The following is a 20,917-nucleotide window of genomic DNA, read 5'->3' as shown; positions in this document are numbered from 1 at the left end:
AGAGAGAACAAACAATGTTCGGTTTACCGGGGGTCCCGCGATGCACTGTAAAAAAATATTTACCAAGCGACGTAGGGTCGTAAAAAAGCTAAAACTTAGGAGAAAGCTACACGGATTTACATTAGCAACCGACAATCACAAACTTAGTAGAGTAGGTTTAGGTTGATGCGAGGATCAAAATAACTGTTTAGAACCACGGCATATAGGTTTTTATTTATCAGGTTGGCCTTTGCCTTACCGTTTGGGTTTTGTTGTCAAGAAAAAAACATTAATTGCTACAAAATAGGGTGGAGTACTCAGTATTGTGGTTTATTTCTCAAAAGGTATTTCATGCTGTGTAAACTTCTGTTAGTAATTTTACCGAACCAAGTAGGTGTTTTTGAGAGCAACACAAAAGATAAGAAGCAAACTTAAGAAAAGTGGTAAACAGAAGAAAAAGGATTGAACATTTGAATTAGAACAAATAATCGAACAACTGCAGACGGTGCGCACCGGTCAGATCTGTAAGGTCTCACCATTACATCTGCGACAATACTTTGGGGTTGTTTACAGACTGGCATAGCCTAACCTTATAGGTCGAAACAGTGTGGACTGTCTGCAGCTAAATTATCATTCTGTCGGTACATTGCTTGTAATTGAACAACATTTCGTTAAAACTATATACGGTATGTCGTTAAAATTTAAACACAGACCAGTGCCGAGATTTTATTCAACGTGCATCTAAAATATACAGGATCGCTTGGTGCACCTTTATGCCGCTCGGTGCACCTCTGTTTTGCTAGGTGCATCTTTACCTAGCGATATAAAAGTGCGGCAAGTGGCATAAACGTGCACCAAGTGATATACATGTGCACCAATAGTTATAACGGTGCGCCAAGCGCTGGTAATAGTGCACCAAGTATCCACGTAATCCTGTATATTTTAAATGCACCCTTCATTTAAAGTCGCATTAATTGTTGAAATACAACGTTATTGAAATAATAATTCTCTTCACAATACCCACATGTTTCCTTCCGTGAGTTATCAAAGGAAATCAAAAGTAACCCGAGCGAACAAAGCATTGATTCTGAAGCTTTGTAACCGGACCCCGTCGCGCGTTTAAACGGCAAAACATCACCACGCCAAACCCCACAACGCTAACAAGTCAACAATGGGTGAAAGAATATTGCTATTGTGACGAAACAGTGTGAAAGCGCGCGAGACGCACAGAGATTTTGGAACACTGTAGTTGTTGCATGGATTATCGCAATGGGCAATGCTAGCTCACAACAACTTGTTGTGCCACCTGAACACATAGGTCAGTCAGAACCAGTCCAAAAAGAAGAAATAAGAACCGAAGTGATACCTTCGTCGCCAAATGTAGAAGGTATGATTTCGTATACTTTGTGCTTTGTTACGCTATACACGGATCATTTCTTGCATCTCACGAAAACTCAGGTCTAGGTTTACTTTGATTTGTAGCATGATTTGACTGTCATTTCACTAAGTCAACTTTTTTGAAAATGGTTGAAAATTAGACAAAATAAGGATTTACATTAAAAAAAAACAAGGACATTTCTTAGAAATAAGGACAATAAACTTCTTTAAGACATTGCCCTTCAAAATATAGACAAATCTAATAGAAATAAGGCAACCCTGGATATAAGGCTGATGTCTCAATGAACTTCGTATGGCGTAGCACACCTGGACACTTTGTTTAGCACAAAACGTATTGAAATCGAAACGTGATACGTGAATGTGTACAATAAGGATTGGCTATACCGGCAAATGTTTGATTTGTGCGAACTCTGGCGATGTTTAGTATTATTATCCGTTTCGGGTGCCATCGCGGTGTTCAGACTTCAGACTAGCACATGTAATCGCCAGTAGAGAATTTTAGCCGGTCTGAACTCGAATCGTTTTTGAGAAGCCCGTTTGGCAGTGCTGGGTTAACCATTAGGCAAAATAGGCACGTGCCTACAGGCCAGTCAAAAATCTAGGCCACTTTTCTTTGTGACAATGATTTGGCAACACTGATAATTCTAATTTTTTAGTTGGCAACCCTGATTTTCGGGCCACTTATAAAATGTGCCTACAGGCCAGCAGACCCTTAATCCGGCACTGCCGTTTGGGCCAAAAGTTTGAATGACAGACAGTGGCGTAGGCAGCCGAAAATTTTGGGAGGGGCCAAATAATTTGTTGTCCAATACCAATTTTTGCTAACGCTCGGCGTAAGACGTGCTTTTACCAAACACGTGATTTACCAAATTGTGGTGCGACGGGACAGCCAAACGATTTATTTACTGATTTATTCCATGTCTGCATAAATATATATAAAGCATGGATTTCGGCTACAACTTGGTGACAACAATCATCTTTAGTAATTTACATATTCCTTTGATAGTTGAGAGACGAAACTAAATTCAAGTTTTTCAATAAACAACTTTGAAAATTTGGGAGGGGCCATGGCCCCTCCCTGGCTACGCTACTGATGACAGACCTATAACAAAGAAGACATACGCAATCGACAATGATAGACAACGGCCTAAACAAGACGTTTTAGGGCTGTTGGGCATGTTATATCCAGCAACTACTTAGTTAGGTAATTCACATTTAAATAAATTACCGACACAAAACGTGAAATCAGGGCGAATTAAGCTAGTTTGTCGAAAAAAGCAAAGTCTTAACCAGACTTACTTACAATTCTGCGCCGGTAGAAAGAAACAAACAGGTTAAAACATGCTCCAATATCCCTTTTTTCAAATATAAAATATTGCGTTAAGAATCGCTGAAGCTGCCTGTTTAACGAATTGACATTTTTGAAAGAAGTTAAACTTATTTAAAATGACAGATTTTCGTGCCAAACTTTCACTATTTATCTTGTTTTACAATCACACCGACCTTGTTTGCACTTCCTTAAATGCTTTGTTTCCAGTATCCAAAAGATCGGCGAGAGTTGATATTACCACATTCACAAACGACTTTTTTGTTTTTTGCAGAGAAACTTCTGAAACAAGACCAAAATGCGATTGAGAAGAAAAAAATACGAGAGAAAATATTGCAGGAATATCCAAGACTAAGGGGTAATGCTAACCTCTTGCTGTTTATTTGGCGAGAATTATACAAAATTATTACTCAAGGCAGAATTAAACTCTAGACGTAGTTTTTTACAACTGAATGCAATGTCCAAATTAAAATAAAAAATAAGCTGCAGACAGTGCACACTGTTTCGACCTATAAGGTCTCATCAGTGCAGCTGGTGACGAGAGATCGGCCGCATTGGCTAGTGTAGCCATCAAACGGCACTCCAGTTTGTGGTGAGCAACAGGGTACAACCCCATACATCACCCAGTCTGTGCGATGCCACAACTGGGCATACAGCACAAATGAAACTGGCTCACGGTGGCCAAGCAACTGCTTGGGAACCACAGTGAAGTCGGCTCAGTGTCACAGTATCAATGTAAAAGCAATTGCTTTTACATAAAATAAAAAATGTTTATTAGTTAATAATGATCTTATAAATGGTAGGAATATTACATTTCGACACCGGACTATCACAATATGTAACAATAGCTGATCTCGTTTATTATGTTAAACACTGTTGCTTTGGCACTGATATTAATAAAAACACACAGTTAATCAGTAATCTTTGACATAGGATGCCTACTATTAAAGCGGACGGTCCTGAAAACTATCTTAAATGTAAAGACAAAAGTATTTTTTAATGCATTGTTTTCATGACTAGTAAAGAAAACGATTTTAATACAAAACACTGCGTTGCGTTTTGCAGATGTTTTAAAAGAAGTTGGGGAATTCCCCTCCAGCGTCAAACCGTACGAGGATAATGACGTAACAAAGAAAACAATGAGTTATCAAGTGATGAAGGAGATGGAAGAGCTATACGGATATTTCTTCGAATACGAACAAAACGTAGGAACGAAATATTTAAGAAAAAACACTTTGCACTACGTTTCGCTGAATTGAAATGCTGATCATATCGGTTATTTGCAACTGCGATTTGTCCAGCTTTATCTTGCAATTAACCGGAATTTTCAGTTATCCAGTACGTTAGAGGCGTAAATTCTACTGTAGCTGAATTTTAGTTGTAAGCGGGCCTGAAACTGGACGCCCGAACCGGTTCGAGCATGAATCGTTTTGGAGAAGCCCGTTTTTCCCCAAAGGTTGATTGACAGACTTTTACATTAAAGCCCCAGAAAAGATCAAGACAACAAACACAATAGACAATTGGTCTTTGACATGGCGTTTCAGAGCTGTTTGACATTAGGTCAGGTTAAGCAACTGGCTACTTATATGTTTTTAAAAAAAAGTACTAACAGAGTGTAAAGTCAGGCCCGAATTAGGCACGTCCCGACTTTTATCTCTGAGCTGAACATTATATATTGGTGTTAACATTGTTATACCAACGTTTAAGACAGGGGTGTCATGGCTGATGAACGCAAATTACACATTGCCTCAAAAACATTTGTAGCTTTAAATATTGCATTTTCCTCGATTTTCTCCGTCAATGCAAAAGTTTAATTCCACAGGAGCAACGAGAAATGATTGCGGATGCTCTTGCCGATTGCGGAGCTGCTCCGACATTTGTTTTATACATGAACCTTCTAACAGCAGATGGGAAAGACTACCCAATGGATGGGTGAGTTGCGAAGTGCTTAACTGACACGTAAAATCCCGGGAAATAATATTGACAAACAGACAAAATTAATGGGCGAAATCAGTGGTTGGTAGAGCTGCGTAGCTCAGTTGGTAGAGCGCGAGTCCCGGAAAGACTCCTGTCGTGGGTTCGAATCCCACCGCAGGCTAGATTTTTCTTGCCTACGCCTTGCCATTTGGTGGCAAATGCTTGGTGACCGGCTGATTCGGTATAGCGCCTTCAATGGGCCTGGTGTGCTGTGGTTTCAAACCGGGGAGGAATTTTAAAATTTGAGGGAATAAATTTACTTTACTTTGCACAAGTGGTTTGTAAGTACTTTAGCATGAGGAATTTAACCTGTAAAGTTGATAAAAGACCCAATTTTAAATGATCTTTGTATGGTTTAGCATCTACCAAGTAGTATATTAGAGAGAAATTTACATGTTTTAAATCTGTTAAGGTAAAAAATATTCGAAAAAGGTTAGAAACCACTGGGCTATATCAAGGCAAAACAGCACGAACGACAAAAGACCAACACGCAGAAAAAACAACAGAAAAAAAATGTTTTTATTCTTACAGGTTGAAACTTGAATGCTACCAAGTGCTTCGTACTATTTGCTGGAATTTTTCTGACGCCAGTTTAACGTTTTGCGAGGAGCTTGGCAGATCTGGAATGCTGTCTGTCATGCTTAACGACTTGAAAAAGTTACAAAAGTCGTTTCAAGACAACTCGGTAAAAGACAATTGTGTCCATGCAACCGTCCTAATTAGGGAAATTACTATTTTAATGCCTTTACAATGGTATTCTGGGATCTAGGCCTAAATGCAACCAACACACGACTGAATAAACCTGTGACTGATGTAATAGGGTTCACCACGTCTCAAAATGAAAGCCATTGGATGGGTTTCAAACTGAATCCATCGTAATTTAATAAAAGCACCTAACCCTTTCCAAAAACTTTACTAAAAAAAATTACCCTATTCTGTTAATGTGACCCTTGTGAATTATTGACATATAAACCAATGCATTACAACGATTACCTTGATAAGAATATGTAAAATAATGACATCGATATCAAAAACACAGGTTAAAAGTTTCATCGTCTTATCAGCAATGAGTGTGCTCTACAACTGCTCAAAATGCAGCAACAATGCCAAGTATTATCGAGAGTTGAATGCTATTGACACTGTGATGTGGTATGCCAAAAATACAGGTGATATACAGGTCAGTTTACAACAATAGTTGACAAAAAGTTATCCTAAACGACACAGGCCAATAAGCAGTATTGGGCTGTTGTTGCTTTTTTCTTTTATTTATCGTGCACTGTGCTAGTCGCATTCAGTGTTATTTACCCTGATGAAGACGAACTGTATGCTATAGGACGTCAAAACGTCGAAATAAAATTAGATTTGCCAGAAGAGCTCTTATAAACTTGGGTTGCTTAGGTTTATGAAGTTACATTACCATAACAAGGCGCCCCTGTTACTTTTTAGTGGAATTTAAAAAAATTCAGAAGCTAAATACTGTCCTAAGCATCGTGATGTGTGACAATAATGACGCGAAGTTTTGCTAAATTGTTCGACAAAAATATATTTCGTTAAGATTGTGATTAGCAGATTATTATCCAAGTACTAACAAATCAACTGTATATATGGTCATCGTACATCGATACTTCGAACAAGGTTTCAAATCTTTTCTACATTCACAGGGAATGGAGGTGTTGGCTCCAATCAGCGCTCTGACTCTCGCCTTCATTGTCGACGAAAAACATAATGACGTCATAACAGCTGATAGTACACTCATAAAGACTATTATGCGGGTGAGATACATACCCTTGATTTATATCTAACTACTTGCGCGCTTATATTGGCGATTTGTTTTAAATCAAGTATCGTGAAAAGTGCCAACAAAACAGCTAAGGGTTAAAATTTGCTTACAATAATCTCGATTAGGTATTCCCGGAAAAAATTTCCATCATAAGACAACAAGTCTTTTTTGTACATTTTCGTATTTGTAATATAAAGTGACGGTTCCATTTTCATTCTGGCATAAACAGCTTGACTGTTCAATAAGTTTTACGATTTGACCACAAAACAAACAGGTTTGTTGTTGTTGTTTCGAATTATCTCAACTCTGGAACACTATAGTATATACGGATCTATTCATAAGTTTAATGGTGAAAATAACGGCCCAATGGAAAGCTATCGTTTTTACGCGACACTTGTTTCTCACCTTTTTATCATTCCTTCACGTGACTCAAGTGGATATAAACGGGGGTAACTGATGTGGTCTTCATATCACTGATGATGGCATGAGCATTTGCCGAAACGTTTGAACAATAAAGCATGTCGCCTATTTGGGCCGTTATTTTTACCATTGAATCTCAACTCTTTCATAACAGCTATTGAGCGGGGCCTTATCGTCGTCGGATCGCAAACACCAGGGATTCGGGACAGTCGAATTGTTGGAAGGGATCACTAAACTTGCTAATAACGTCGATAACAGCAAAGCTATCATGAATCTTGGTGTGATGAAGCACCTGGTGCGGTTATTTAAAGAAGGTAAAATGAATAACGGTTTTGGGATTTTATCCTTACGCTTATTTGTTGTTTTGATGCAAATTCCTATCTATGATACTAAGAATGATCTATAAAAAGCTTTTTATTTATACGTTTTACCAAGCGTTACTACCACCAAATGATAAAGTTGATTTTCTTATTACGTTTATAGAGCTCGTCTGGCAAATGTATATTTATTCCGATGTTTCGACGTCGTATACAGGTCGCCTTCATCAGGGTAAATGAAATCATTTACGTCGGGATAGATATATATTTGCCTGAAGAGCTCTATAAACTTGATATTATGCATGGCAACAATAGCTTATAGTGATTTTCTTATGGTGGCACCCCTTATTAGTGGGAAAATTTACCATAACTCACGTCAGTTGCACATTTAGCTAATTTTTGATAAGTGGCGCGAAAAGCACAATTCCTATTGAAAACGTAATATCTAAAATATGCTGGTCTATTGAGTTATATGCATGGGACGAGATCGAACTGGGATTTGAACCACCAAGCTCGAAAGTGGCGTTGTGGTGTTAATTGGAATTGAAAACGTTTCACTCAGGCGACGCTGACGAACAAGCAGCAGCTGCAAAAGCAACCTGGGTTCTCTCGTTTTGCGAAGAGAATAAAACTAAAATTCAGGCCAACGACGAAATTTTGAAGAGTTTAAAGCAAGCGGCAGAATCAAATAACCCGTAAGAAAATGCTTAAATTAATAAAATATTTAGCATAAAAGTAATTGGGTATTTAAGTCTTTTGTCAGACTTAATCACTTGTTTGTTTTATCTAATTTAAAAATATATGAAAAAATTCAAATATTATTGCTTTATCTTGTTTTAAAAACCTAAATAAATATCAAATTTATCTCTAGTGGCTATTGTATGTACAATTGTACAACAAATACAATTGCCAGAAGAGCTCTATAAATTTGATATCATGACATACATGCCTGTCAGCAACAGCTTATATCTTAAACATATACTTTGACTACTTTAAATATAGACATGGTAAACTATAGTTGTTACTTTATCAACAGAAAAGTAAAAAGTGCAGCCTCTGGGGCGCTGTGGGTGTTAAAAATCAAGAAAACAAAAAAGACAATTCCATCAAAACCAGAAGCAAAGCTAAAGCAGAAGCCGCTTAAACGAAGAAGGGGTAGTGCCACTTCCATGTTCGTCAACATGAGGCAAGCGGCGTTCAAAGGTTACGAACCTGAAGAACAAGAAGAAGATTCGGACTCAGTAACAGAAGATGAGGTACAGTGACAAATTGCTCCTAAGTTCAACCAGAGTTGTTAAGTCAGATACATATTGGGCCTGTTGGTTTTAAACGAAATCCAGAACCCGGCCCGGCTAATAACACGCTCTTAACTACCACCCATTTGTCATTGAACGTTGCCATCTTGCAAACTAAACGGTTTGATAAAACTGTTGCCATCATCAATGTAGTGGTATAGTGACTCAACAAAAGCTGTTATTAAAAATAAAGTCATGAGGCAAATTGCTTTCAGCATCTAGTTCAAGTTCAAGTTAAGTTTGCTTGATATGATATGACAAAACGAATTCTGGTAATCGTATAAACCGTTTAATTGCATGAGAGCAGTGGTTCCCAACCTGGGGTTCGAAGACCCCCAAGGGGTCCGTGAGATGGTTTCAGGGGGTCCGTGGAGGCAAACATTTGTAGTAGCATTAACGACAGTACAATATTTGTAAGTTTTCGAAGCGTTTTTACAATCCTGCATACACGTGCAGACTGTTTATCAAACCATCGGGTCAGGAAAAATTACTTTGTTGTGATTGTTACCTCCATTGTGACATCACAACACATATGAACAATGGAATTTATAGTGCTTTGATTCAACTTTTGTACGGTAGAAAATTTATCTCTTGGTTGTTGCTACAGTATAGAACTTTATTGAGATTTAGGGACCGTGAAGGTTGATTAAAATGCTACACAAAAAAATAATAGCGTATAATGCAAGAAACGAAAAACATAGAGACTTAGGGAAAATTACATTGGGGTTCCGCAGGCGTTTAAAATTTATAAAAGGGGTCCGTGACTACAAAAAGGTTGGGAACCACTGAGTTAGAGTAATAAGGAAATCGCTTTTGAAAACTTTAAAAGCTACCACAGACAAGATAAAAGACGTTTTGGATACTTCTTGTTTATTTTCTTACACTTTCCAATTACGTGGAGTCAACAAAATGTTTTGATAAAAAATGCTTTTTAAATCTGAGAATATAGTGTTTTAACCACATTTTTTCCCAATCGTAGCTTGAAGATCTAGATGACATTGTCGGAACACAAGAGGAAGAACAAACGACCAACAAACAAAATCACGTGATGATCAGCTACCAATGGGATCATCAGAAACTTATGACGAGGGTATGTCACAAGAAATATTTAAACATTTTTTACTGCTCTAATGTACACAGGGTGTCGTATCAGTGTTTCAAAAAAGGTTTCAACTACCTCTCAAGAAATATTTACGAAATTTTTTTTACTGTTCTTTTTTACACGGTGTGTCGTATCAGTGTTTAAAAAATATTTACTGTTCCAATTTACACAGGGTTCCGTATCAGTGTTTCAAAAAAGGTTTAAAATGCCATAAAATTTATTTACTGAATAATTTTGACTGTTGAATTTTACACGGTGGTGCCTCAATTTTTCGCATCAGTGTTTCACAATATATTTTTTAAATATTTGACTCATTATTTAAACTTAACATGAATTTTTACGATTTGATGTTTCGCAAAACTTTATACAGCTAAAATTGCGATTGGAAGACAATGGATACAAAACGTGGATGGACATCGATGAAATGGGGGGAAGTACCTTACAAAGCATGGCTGAAGCTGTCGAGAACTCAGCGGTTGTTCTGGTTTGCTTCTCACAAAAATACAAAGACAGCGTCAATTGCAGGTGGGGAGAATTGTTCGATACATCTGTGATACAAATACTCTAAAACATTCTACTGATCTGATATTTTCATAAGTCCAATATTACTGATGATGGCATGAACATATGCCGAAAAGTTTAAATAATAAAGCATGTTGCTTTTACGTCTATTTCGGGTTGTTATCTTCCTTATATGACTTATGCAAAAACTATTACATCGAAAAATTCATTTGAACAAAACCTTGAAGCTTATTAGACCAATCCTGACGATTGTCGGTAATGGCAACTTTATTTTGATCAAACTTGTCTTGCGATTAACCGGAATTTCTCTTCAACAAATGATACCGTTTGCGATTTGGTATGCAATAAATAAAAAAAATAAAAAACAATAAACGATAAGTTTTTCGTAACTAATGTAGGTGCAATTTGAGCGTTCGATATGCAAAAATAGGGATTTGCGTTTGACCGGAAGTATAGGCTTTGGGGTAGGAAGTTTGAAATAGTGAAACAGGATCAAAAGCATTACTTTCATGTTTTCAGGACGGAAGGGGAATATGCTTATCAGCGTAAGAAGAGAATCATCCCGCTAAAAATGGAAGCACAATATGAACCGGACGGATGGCTTGGTAAGGAGAATTAGTTGTACTAGTTGTAAGTTTGATGCTAAGGAAAGGGCAACTATTGATTCAAATTCATTTTCACCATAAAACAGCTAAACGCAAAAAAAATTGGCAAGGCGCCGTGTTTTTAGTATCCACATTTCCCCAACAAGTGTTAAAGCAACAAAGTTATTAAACATTTAACAAATATCCCAACTGGTAACAGTGATTTTCGAAATGTATTGTTTTCACAAAGAGGCTGCTGTATGTTTTTGGATGACATGTTACCACATAAACATTTTGGTAAAGTAAGTGAGTCATCCCAGTGCTTATATACCCAAAGTATATGAACTTTGCCAAGTAACCGATAAAAGCTTTTTTTTTTATCTATCACATCTTTTCCCACCATAAAAACGCACACCTAAACGCTACATTTGCTAATTGTAGATAATGACAAGTCAATGTTAAAAGTTGTTTGCATTTAATAGGAGCTGTGTTGGGAGCAAAATTCTATTACGACTTTGGCAACTTGGCCATGTTTGAAAGCATGGTAAGCGGATTAATGAAGGAACTAGGAGAAAGTGGAAAAGTGAATGAGGTGAGCTCAAGAGTTTTTTTATTTTATTTACATACACTGTAGATTTTAAAAAAACATCATCATTTGACGCGTCGATATTTTTCTGTTTACAAACAATAGATTTCAAAAAATATATTTGACGCTTATTACACTTCCTAGTCGCTTGCATGATTAATACCAAATAATGTATTGCGTATTTTGATGTGACGTGCCGTCCTACAATTGTTTCTTTGCTTGTAAATATATTGTATGTCGTAGTTGCTCTGCACCTGGTTAGTTATACGCACACTCGCAGGTGGCTTACACCTCGCTTCTGCGCACCTTTTTATCTATCGTTTTTATGAGACGCTTGTTTCTCACCTTTTTATCATTCTTTCACGTGACTCAAGAGTAGCCTATATAAACGGGTGTAACTGACGTGCTCTTCATATCACTGATGATGGCATGAGCATTTGCCGAAACGTTTGAACAATAAAGCATGTCGCTTTTTACGCTGTTTGGACCGTTATTTTCACCATTAAACTTCTGATCAGATCCGTATATAGTGTTCCAAAATACCAAACAAATTGTTGCAAAAACATGCCTAAAACCATGCACCAGGACCTCAATTGTCAAATAAATAAAAGCTTTTAACATTAACACAGCACACTTTGTGTCCACACTAACAATTATACAAAAAACTAAAAACATGGGTTTGTTGCTAAACATGTCGCAAGTTACTTATGCAAATACACATTTGGGACATTTGTGGTTTTAAACACAGTGTAACTGCGGCGCGTTTACCATCTATTGGTAAATATGCCATTACCCTTGGCGCGTCTTACAACGTCTTAACGTTGGGCAGCTGTTTTTGGTGAATATTTCAGCCCAATTGTACTGCTATGATTTGTTTCACCCGGCGACACAAACTCAACTCAACACAACTTTATTTATATGTTATGCAGCCTTGGAAGGTTGTCCGTGCTATTGCACCAATTGTCAGGGCAGTGCAAAAAGTAAAGCGGGTTTCTGATTGGACGAACGAAGAGGTCAAGAAATGGGCATTGGAAAAGAACTTAACCACGTAAGATAATTATATTATGGTTTCGTAACCTTAAATAAAAAAATGCCAAATCAATTCCCAAAGCATCAATCTTCAACAAAGCAACTAAATGGCACAAACACATACAATACTGGAAGCATGACATTGGTATTACAAAAAAAAACGTTGTAAATTAATGACTTAGTTAAACTTTATGGCAATAAATACAAAACACCATCATTTCCCACAGTTAGAATCTATCTAGCAGTAAAGGTAGCTTTAAAAATTGTGAAGTAAATAACTAAATATTGTAGTTGGGTTTATGTACTGTGCAAACGTATTAAGCATAAAGCATAAAAATTTGAGATTACACCGAGACCATAGTATAGAATTACCCGATATTCTTTCAGGTTACAAACAAGAAACATTGACGGCCGGGTTTTACTTTTTCTGCGAAAACTCAAACAAACAGCTCCTGAGTTTTTCTACAGTCGGATGAGCGATCAGTACGGATTAAAAAACATCAAAGACCTCATGTTTTTTTCCGAGGCGCTAGAAGACCTATCATAGTTAGCAAATTATGTTTCGTAGCGGGGCGCTTATTAATATAAGTTATTTTTTTGCTTTTAGTTACTTTTTTAAGATTGTCCTAACAGTTTATTTTCTTTTTACATATTTTATTAAGAAGGATCAAAGTAAAATCTACATGATTACGCCTTAATTCTAGTATGTATGAAAGCGCCAATCAGGGGAAAAAACATTGCTACACATTCAACAGCGTGTCAACATACAAATTTATTTAATTTGACTGATCATATCCTGTCTAATCAATCAGTGTTAAGTATATTACCAGTTTTATTTACTTAACAACAAGAACTGTGTGTAAACTAAAACTGAATTTTCTCAATATCTTCAAACACCAAAATTGGAATTATTTTGATATTTTAAATCGAATAGTGTTAGTTACAGTAGATCCGAATAACGCTTTGCTCCAGTAGTTCTCAAACTGTGCGTCGCGACGCCCTGGTGCGTCGTTTCAATTTTCCAAGTTCCGTTTCGTGGCTTTTTTTGTTGTATCAACAAACACAACTTTAATAATAAGTTTCCTCATTGACTTGTTCGCTGGTGCGTCGCAAGTACAGAAAACTTTTCCAGAGGCGTCGCAACAAAAGAAGTTTGAGAACCACTGGCTTAATCTATAGCCTCTAGTTTGTAAACCATGCTCCTTTTAACACTGTGCTACCTGTTAGTTAGACTGCACGCAATTTATAAAAGTGTTTTGCTGAATTCAACCAAAAACCAGTCCAATTTTTAGATTTTGGGCACAACGTTATTCACTTTTACTGTTTTGCATTACCACAACACACGAGTGACCAAGAAAAAGTGGAATGTAAGCGGTGTAAATTGCTTGCTCATTTTGCGCAATAAAATGATTTATTACGTTATTACACAGCTGTTACGAACGTATGACATGGCCGCATATATGCATTGCTTGTACACCTAGGATTATTGTGCATCAAAGTTGTTCGTTCTCTATCGCAGTTTGCTATATTAAAGTCTATTCTGATTTTATTGTCACCAAAGCAGTCTTAGCCACCACATTAAAGTGACAAAGAGGCATAGTTTCGGTCTACAAAGCGCGGCGCACAATTGATAAGTTTGTTAGTGTGGTGCAAAAGCGTTTGATAACCACGGCGTTTCGGGGACTGAACTTAAAAAGCGAAATTAAAATTATTGATAATTTTGATTATGGTTTGATTTAATAGAGGCCCAAATAGGTTCGTAAAATGGCATCAAGATGTTCTTGAATGCCAAATTTGAACAGTTACCAATAAGAGGCAAATTGTACGTTGAATCCCGTTAACTTTATAAATGTATAAAATAGGTCTGTTGCTACGAAAAAGTTGAACATCATTGCGTTGTTTTGAATTTACAAGTGGCTTTGGTGTTGCGCGAGTTAGTTCAACGCTATTATCACACAGAGCGTAAAATTAAAACCCAGTTACATCACTACCACTCTGACTGGTACTGGATTTGTAATGCATTTTGCGAAGAGGAAGTTATGATTTAAACAGGATAAGTTGAAATCAGAGACGTTCAAAATCTCTATTTGCGTTTGACTTTGCCGGAAAACCGTTGGTGTTTTTATCGAACAATGTAAACGGCAATTTACAGAATTATGGCAAGATTTGTGCACTTACTGCTGTGTTTGCAATTTATATCGACTGCTTATGGGGTAAGTTTGTTTAGAAACGAGTTACTAAGAAACCAGTTTTACATGGATATATTTAAAATGACTAGGGCAATTATTTTTTGACCTAAAAAACGAAAAATTTTGACCTACAAATTGAAAAGTTTGACAAATTTTGACCTTAAAAAACTTTTTTTTGACAAAATTTTGACCTATGAAGAATTCAAGTAGTTAAATTACGCATTATCTTCAAAAAGTTAAAATATGGCTAGGCTAATCCAACTAGAGCGAAAGAATGTGCAAAAGTCTAACAGAAGGGCAAAAATATGAACATAGACCTAACCTATTCTGAAAAGGGAATGAGCTAATTAAAAATCACTGCCAAAAAACTGCAGCTAAGACACAACGAAAATTATTCAATACATTTGTACAAACGAAAGATACATGAAGTATCTAAAGCAAAACCGAAGCAAGAGCTGCACCTAACCTGCAGCTGCCGTAAAATGACTTGGGACCTACCAAAATTTGGCACGTTTTGAGGTGTGTTGAGCATCACGCTATATCAACCTAATTGTTTCACTCACTTGATGGTTTATGATTCGCAATAATTGGGGCAATGGGCCAATTACAACAGTATAAAGTAGGCTACAAGGTGTAAAACGAATAGTTTGCTGGAAGTGCAACCTCTACAACACCACGACAATGCAGTTTGTAAACAATTTTAACTTTGTAAAAAATTTTGACCTTGTAAAAAAATTTGACAATTTTTGACCTATTCTAAAAAGTCAAAAAATATTTGCCCTAAAAATGACCTATACAATATGATATTATAATAGTAATAAATATTCTTTAGAAAAATAGAGGCAAGTTTAGCGCAAGAAAAAGTCGTTACGGGAAAAAATCTTTAGAACATTTTGAAATAGATTCACGTTAAAGAGCATAAGCGTGTAATAAACTGTTTAAAGTTTAGTATCTAACCGTGGTTATGACAAATTTTGCTTTTAAGTACTCATTACAAAATCTGTAAATAAAATTTGTAAATCTTTCAAATAATTCACTAAACCAAGGGTTCTTAAACCGGGGTTCGATCGAACCCCAGCGGTTCGACAACGCCGAATCAGGGGTTCGATGAAGGTCTGTTTGAAGTACAATACAAATACTCGTTTATGTCAAACTTTAGGGTCGATAGTTGTTAAAAACGGCAATTTGTATTTGGCAAATATCAAAACACTGGAAGGTTGAACTTAGGCAGGGGTGTTTTAAACTGCTCTAAACAGTTTTGGTGGTACTAAAAAGTATTACCAGCCTAAAAAACATATGTGTCAGACTTTTTGTACGCCTATTGTGTGCCAACAATGCGAACAAAACGGGTACCACAAGCATCACAATATAGATTATGACATCATAAACACTTAAGACTGATCTCTTCGCTGGCTTTTTGGGTGCTATTAGATGGTAAATACATGATGTAAACCAAGTATTTTAAAACAAAAATAAGCAGGTAAATGGCGGAAAAAAATCGCTTGTAATATGATGTCAGAATTTAACAAAATGACAAACAGTAAATGTTGCCACTACGTTTGAACAAAAACTAATTATGACCCGCAAAACCAAATGGGTTAAAAACCTAGGATGTAACTTTAGGGTTCGATCAAAGGCTGGAGAATATCGTAGGGGTTCGGCCGTTTTTAAAAGGTTAAGAACCACTGCACTAAACTCTGCAAAAAATTATACCACACCAAAAAAGTGCAAACAATTGCGTGACCTTTGTTTCGTCATAGAACCGATACATTTGTGACCCTGGGTGCCAGAACGGAGGGACATGTCAATTCGGAGTTTGTCTTTGTCCTGCGGAGTTTACCGGAGTATTTTGCGAGTCAGGTTGGTAATCTAATTCAAGTTCAAGAGGGAGACTCAAAGTTCACACAAAAGCGCAATGCAAATGAGTTTTTTTTCCAAAAAGAGAAAAAAGTTCACAAATGGTTTTAAAATCGCTTGAGCGTACCCCGTTTAGTGGTTTTAGTCTAATGCAGTGCTTCCCAATCTTTTACAGCCCTAGGCCCACTTTTGTTTTTGAAAATTTGCTTGTGGGCCACTATTATAAAATCGACGTTTGGCAATGAAGCGAATATTTTTGGCAATGAAATGAAAAGTTTTTGGCAATGAAACAAGTGCCGCAATCCACTGCTAGAAATCGCTGAACTAAATTGCGCTGTAAACTTAAAAATTACCACTAAATCATTCTCAGTATAAATATGAAAGACATTATTTCGGTGAAACAGTTACGATAAAAGATAGAAAAAAGTTTTCTTGGTTCTTCACTTTTCTAAGAAACATTTCCAGTAAACCTCGGTTAATCCGGGCCCGTTAGACTAAACATTTGACCAGATTAACCGATGTCGATTAATTCAAGCCTTTCCACATTACATATCGTTTGAAACTCGAGTTTTGTCCGAATTAGGCGAAGATCCGGATTAATCGAATCCGGTTTGACCTAGTTTTACTGTACTTCGCTTTACCAGCATCGCTAATACTAGGATTTAGTTATACCATATACTGTATATCACCCGCTAATTGCTTTCAATTAAAATTATACATGACACGAATAGAATGTCCGGTTCCGGAATATTTGGACGTTACAGACGCCAATCAAGTGACGTCATTTCTCAACCTGACAATCACGTGCCACCCAAATACCGTCACAGTGACGTAAGTACAAAGTAAATGTTGTTTTGTGCATTGGATTTAGTTCGAACTGCAAACGAATCCGGTTTATCGCAAGCAAGAAGCTTGGCAAATGGGATGTGCAATTAACCGGACTTTTGTACGTAGATATGTACACTGGCTTTCAATTCCAGTACAAGTTATTGTTTTTAATGTATTTGTGGTTTCAAACTGCAACATTTCATTCAAGCGAGTAAATTAAACTTGGTATGTGACGTTTTTTTGGCTAGTGCGTAGCAAGTTTTGCCAACTTTTGTATTAAAATGAACTAAAATTTAATAATGGGACCAGCGCCCCGAAGCGTCAATGTAGGCCAGCGATCACGGGATACTCATATTTAAATAGTGTAGTACGCCATTGAACCGTTATACCGAGTCAGGCGGTCACCAAACATTTCCATAAAACAAGGTATAAAGGCTTGGAAAATCTAGCCAGCGGTGGGATTCGAACCCACGACAGGAGTGTTGTCAAACTAAATCAATCTCCAAACCAAACCAACTTAAACTGAAAATGGCGTTTTCGTTCATATATGCGCATAGTGATTCATTACAACGCTCGGTCCGGTGTACTGAAAATTATAACATAATCAAACTTTTTACAAAATTTAATTGAAAGTATGTCTGAGTGTGAACTGAGTGAGATGATAGGAGATGACGTCATAGTGCTGACTGACCCCAATGACCCCGTGCTAGTGACATCATCGGCGCAACCCGAATGCCTTCCAACCACAGACGATGACAAAGTGACTTTGCATGCACCTCATGAAATTTGTGGAGCACCAATCGAGGTAAGAAAATATTTATATGTCGCTCAGGTATTTTACCCGTACTTGAACACGAAAGCAGCTTAAACGACTGCGATTATAAACACAATTGATACTAAAGAGGGTTTCAGAAACGTTTTGGATATAACACAATTACTTTACTTAATTCGGTATTGTAATGTCCCCGTTCATATATTATAAGTCCGTTTCATGTTTTCACATATCTAAAAACATTTTAAAAACTTGTCTATAAAACTAATCGGTTTTAAAAGAACACAAAAAATGAATTACATTCACGTCCAGGTTTTTTTTAAGGTTTGGTTTGGGAGACCGCTAAGTAGTTTTAAGAGACCGCAAGTGTTTCATATACCAAAAACTGTAGTTGTAGTTGCAAGTCCAAATTTTGGGAAACCGCTGGAGAAAAACGGTCCCCCAAAACACCTTAAAAAAACACTGATCACGTCTATTAACAAATTAACTTTTTTACAATTTCATTTACTGCACGACAGAGTTATGAAACTTTTTTTTCAGACAACACCTGAGTTGTTCGTTCACGAATACGCGATTGCCACAGCCAGGGACTTGGCAGCGATCACATTGATTTACAGACCACGCTACAAACTGTTCATGAAGTTTTCATGTGAAATATCACGAATACAAACAGTGGAACTGGCAGCAGCAGTGGTGCCTTACTACAAGTGAGAATTGGAAATATCTGTGTTTTTCTTTGAAAATTATATGTGGTTTGTTATTTTTAAATGGAACTACAAAAGAGACATCACATTTGGTTTAAGTAAGAAACCACCGCTTTTCACTTCTTTAATTATAACAATATTACATACAACGGCACCCTCGTTATGCTTAAATCAACGATGTAGTATATTTAAAATGAGACATAGGTCATGGCTTTTTGGTCTCTATTTTATGAAGGGAAGGTAGATAAATAAGCCGCTAATAATGCAACCTTATACCTGTGTGGCTTGTATACATTAAATTAATACAGGGGTACTCTGCATAATATACTTCGGCCAAAATTCCTTTTATACAATCTACATGAATTTTGTTTTGTAGTCGTTTCTTATTTCGAAAATTTTATACAAACATCTAAGCATAAAATACCAAACCACAAACCTTGGTCACCAATAAAGCGGACAAAGCTTGCTAAAAAAACGCTATCCTCAGTACAAATCGAGACTCTAGTTTTTCATAACCAGACTATACACAGTTTTTTTGGGTCAGACAAAAGTAAACAATTTTATATTTTAGCAAACATTTGCGACAAGGATCGTTTTAAAAAAACTTGCATTTTTCAGATCTGTATCTGCAAACACTTCTTCTGTATCTGCAAACACTTCTTCTGTATCTGCAAACACGACTTTTTGAAGTGTCGTTTCAAAATAACCTGCGCCGCACTTACCTATTTTGCATTTTTGCAGGTCTGTATCTGTGAGCCTTCCCACAACAGAAGGTCAAATCTACCTTACAGCAGGTTTTATGGGTTCCAACTCGAGCGAAATTGTCAATGAGCAAATAACGGTGACTGTACCGGACACAATATCAATTGCGTTTGTCATTGAAGGAGACATTGAAGGAGACTACACAGTACAGGTAAGTGAAAGGTTGAAAACAAATATATTTTAATCTGGCTCCGTAAGCTTCCAGTATCAACGGTTTGGAATGTCAGTTTTGGCCCCCCTTATATTAATCGTCCATAATACATTTAAAACGATTCACTACTTCAGCATTATGTTGTTCTTAGCCAAAACAAAATTACGTTTACTATTTTCGACGCAATCATCTTTACACGAGCTAACTGCACTGGTATTATGTAACATCTTTCATAACCCCAAACCCAACTTTCCGTTTAGGCAACGTCATGTTTTGCAACACCTACAGTAGATTTCTCTGGACCGATTCGCCACACAATTATAAGAGATGGGTAAGTTTGAAGGATAAACTTTTGTAGATAACCAGAACATACAAAACAAGAATTAGTTTCACTTTGAACCAGTTTAGTGAAATAACAACGCTACTTTTGAATTCATGTAGTGTTTATTTTACCCGCAATCAACCGATAACACTTTTTGCGCTTCATAATGTTTCAACGTTTCGTAGCTATTTCCAAACTGGTGATTGTTTAAGTGCAGTTATGTTGATGCCGTTTCCCCATGTTTCGGTTTCAGCCCGAACTTTTTTTGAAATTTCGGCCGAAAACGAAGTTTTTGATTTGTTTTATTTGTATAAAATTAATACCAAAACTGTAAACATGGCCAATATGAAACGTCATGGATGAACTAACTAAACAAGAAGAGGCGAGGACTAGTTGGTTATTCTCAACGTGGTGTCAACACAATTTTAACTAAACTAACCCCAGAATCTGAAAATACCGTTTTTGTTAACACATACGTACAGTAAAATCTCAGTTAAAACAACCTAAGCTTATATTTGTTGCAGATGCTTTCTTGACAATTCTGCCACAACAACGAGCATTAACGAAACGACATACCTTAATTTCGATGCGTTCGTGTGGAGCCAACTTCCATCACCTCAATCCATTTACGTCACATGTAATTTGTCCGTTTGTCAAACCGACCAGTGCCCAGAGGTTAGTAATATAAAAGCTCAGTTTTATCAAACACCTAGTTTTAAATCTGCTATACAAGTACAAAGCAATGCTGAATATGTAAAAAGACGTCTGAACATTTTACAATCCACTAAATGCAGAAGTAATAGGCTTAGGCAAACCAGAATTTTACTATCTTTAACATAACAACCTGATAACACACAAAAAATTTCACAATCTTTTCATTTCATTACATTTTTGCGTTAAGCAAACGGTCAAACATATTTAGAAAAACGTTAAACAAACGAACTCGCTTTAAATTTCCGTAGAAGCTGGAATTTTAACTTTTCGTGTGACAAAAACCGGGCTCCTCTAAAATACGC

The 20,917-nt window shown here is 36.7% G+C and overlaps 1 protein-coding gene, 1 long non-coding RNA gene and 1 other non-coding gene across 4 annotated transcripts in view; 2 read left to right on the top strand and 1 right to left on the bottom strand.

Annotated features, from left to right (window-relative positions):
• Window positions 1–20,641, bottom strand: part of LOC145233883 (uncharacterized) — a 33,561-nt gene extending 12,920 nt beyond the window's left edge. Inside the window, exons 1-3 of one of the 2 annotated variants that reach the window (XR_013861206.1) lie at window positions 20,478–20,641; window positions 2,881–2,986; window positions 2,623–2,732 (exon numbers count right to left, since the gene is read on the bottom strand). This is a non-coding gene — a long non-coding RNA (uncharacterized LOC145233883). Of the gene's footprint in view, window positions 1–2,622; window positions 2,733–2,880; window positions 2,987–20,477 lie in introns of those variants that run through there. The other variant, XR_013861205.1, reaches the window with a different exon arrangement.
• On the top strand, window positions 2,906–13,870 carry LOC145233882 (uncharacterized). Its single transcript, XM_080098649.1, has 15 exons — window positions 2,906–3,062; window positions 3,770–3,909; window positions 4,527–4,636; window positions 5,213–5,366; window positions 5,721–5,858; window positions 6,343–6,453; window positions 7,036–7,195; window positions 7,761–7,893; window positions 8,235–8,454; window positions 9,473–9,583; window positions 9,966–10,120; window positions 10,637–10,722; window positions 11,184–11,293; window positions 12,217–12,335; window positions 12,704–13,870. The coding sequence occupies exons 2-15, from the start codon at window positions 3,844–3,846 to the stop codon at window positions 12,861–12,863; spliced, it is 1,833 nt and encodes a 610-aa protein (XP_079954775.1). The 5' UTR covers window positions 2,906–3,062; window positions 3,770–3,843; the 3' UTR covers window positions 12,864–13,870.
• On the top strand, window positions 4,729–4,803 carry Trnas-gga (transfer RNA serine (anticodon GGA)). Its single transcript has one exon. It is a non-coding gene; the product is annotated as a tRNA-Ser (tRNA).
• Window positions 20,642–20,917: the final 276 nt, after the last annotated feature.

The sequence above is a fragment of the Phallusia mammillata genome, chromosome 6, assembly GCF_965637545.1.
Source record: "Phallusia mammillata chromosome 6, kaPhaMamm4.hap1.1, whole genome shotgun sequence".
Taxonomy (NCBI): Eukaryota; Metazoa; Chordata; class Ascidiacea; order Phlebobranchia; family Ascidiidae; genus Phallusia; species Phallusia mammillata.
Note: the sequence above shows the minus strand (reverse complement) of the source record. Positions and strands in the feature narration are given on the sequence as shown.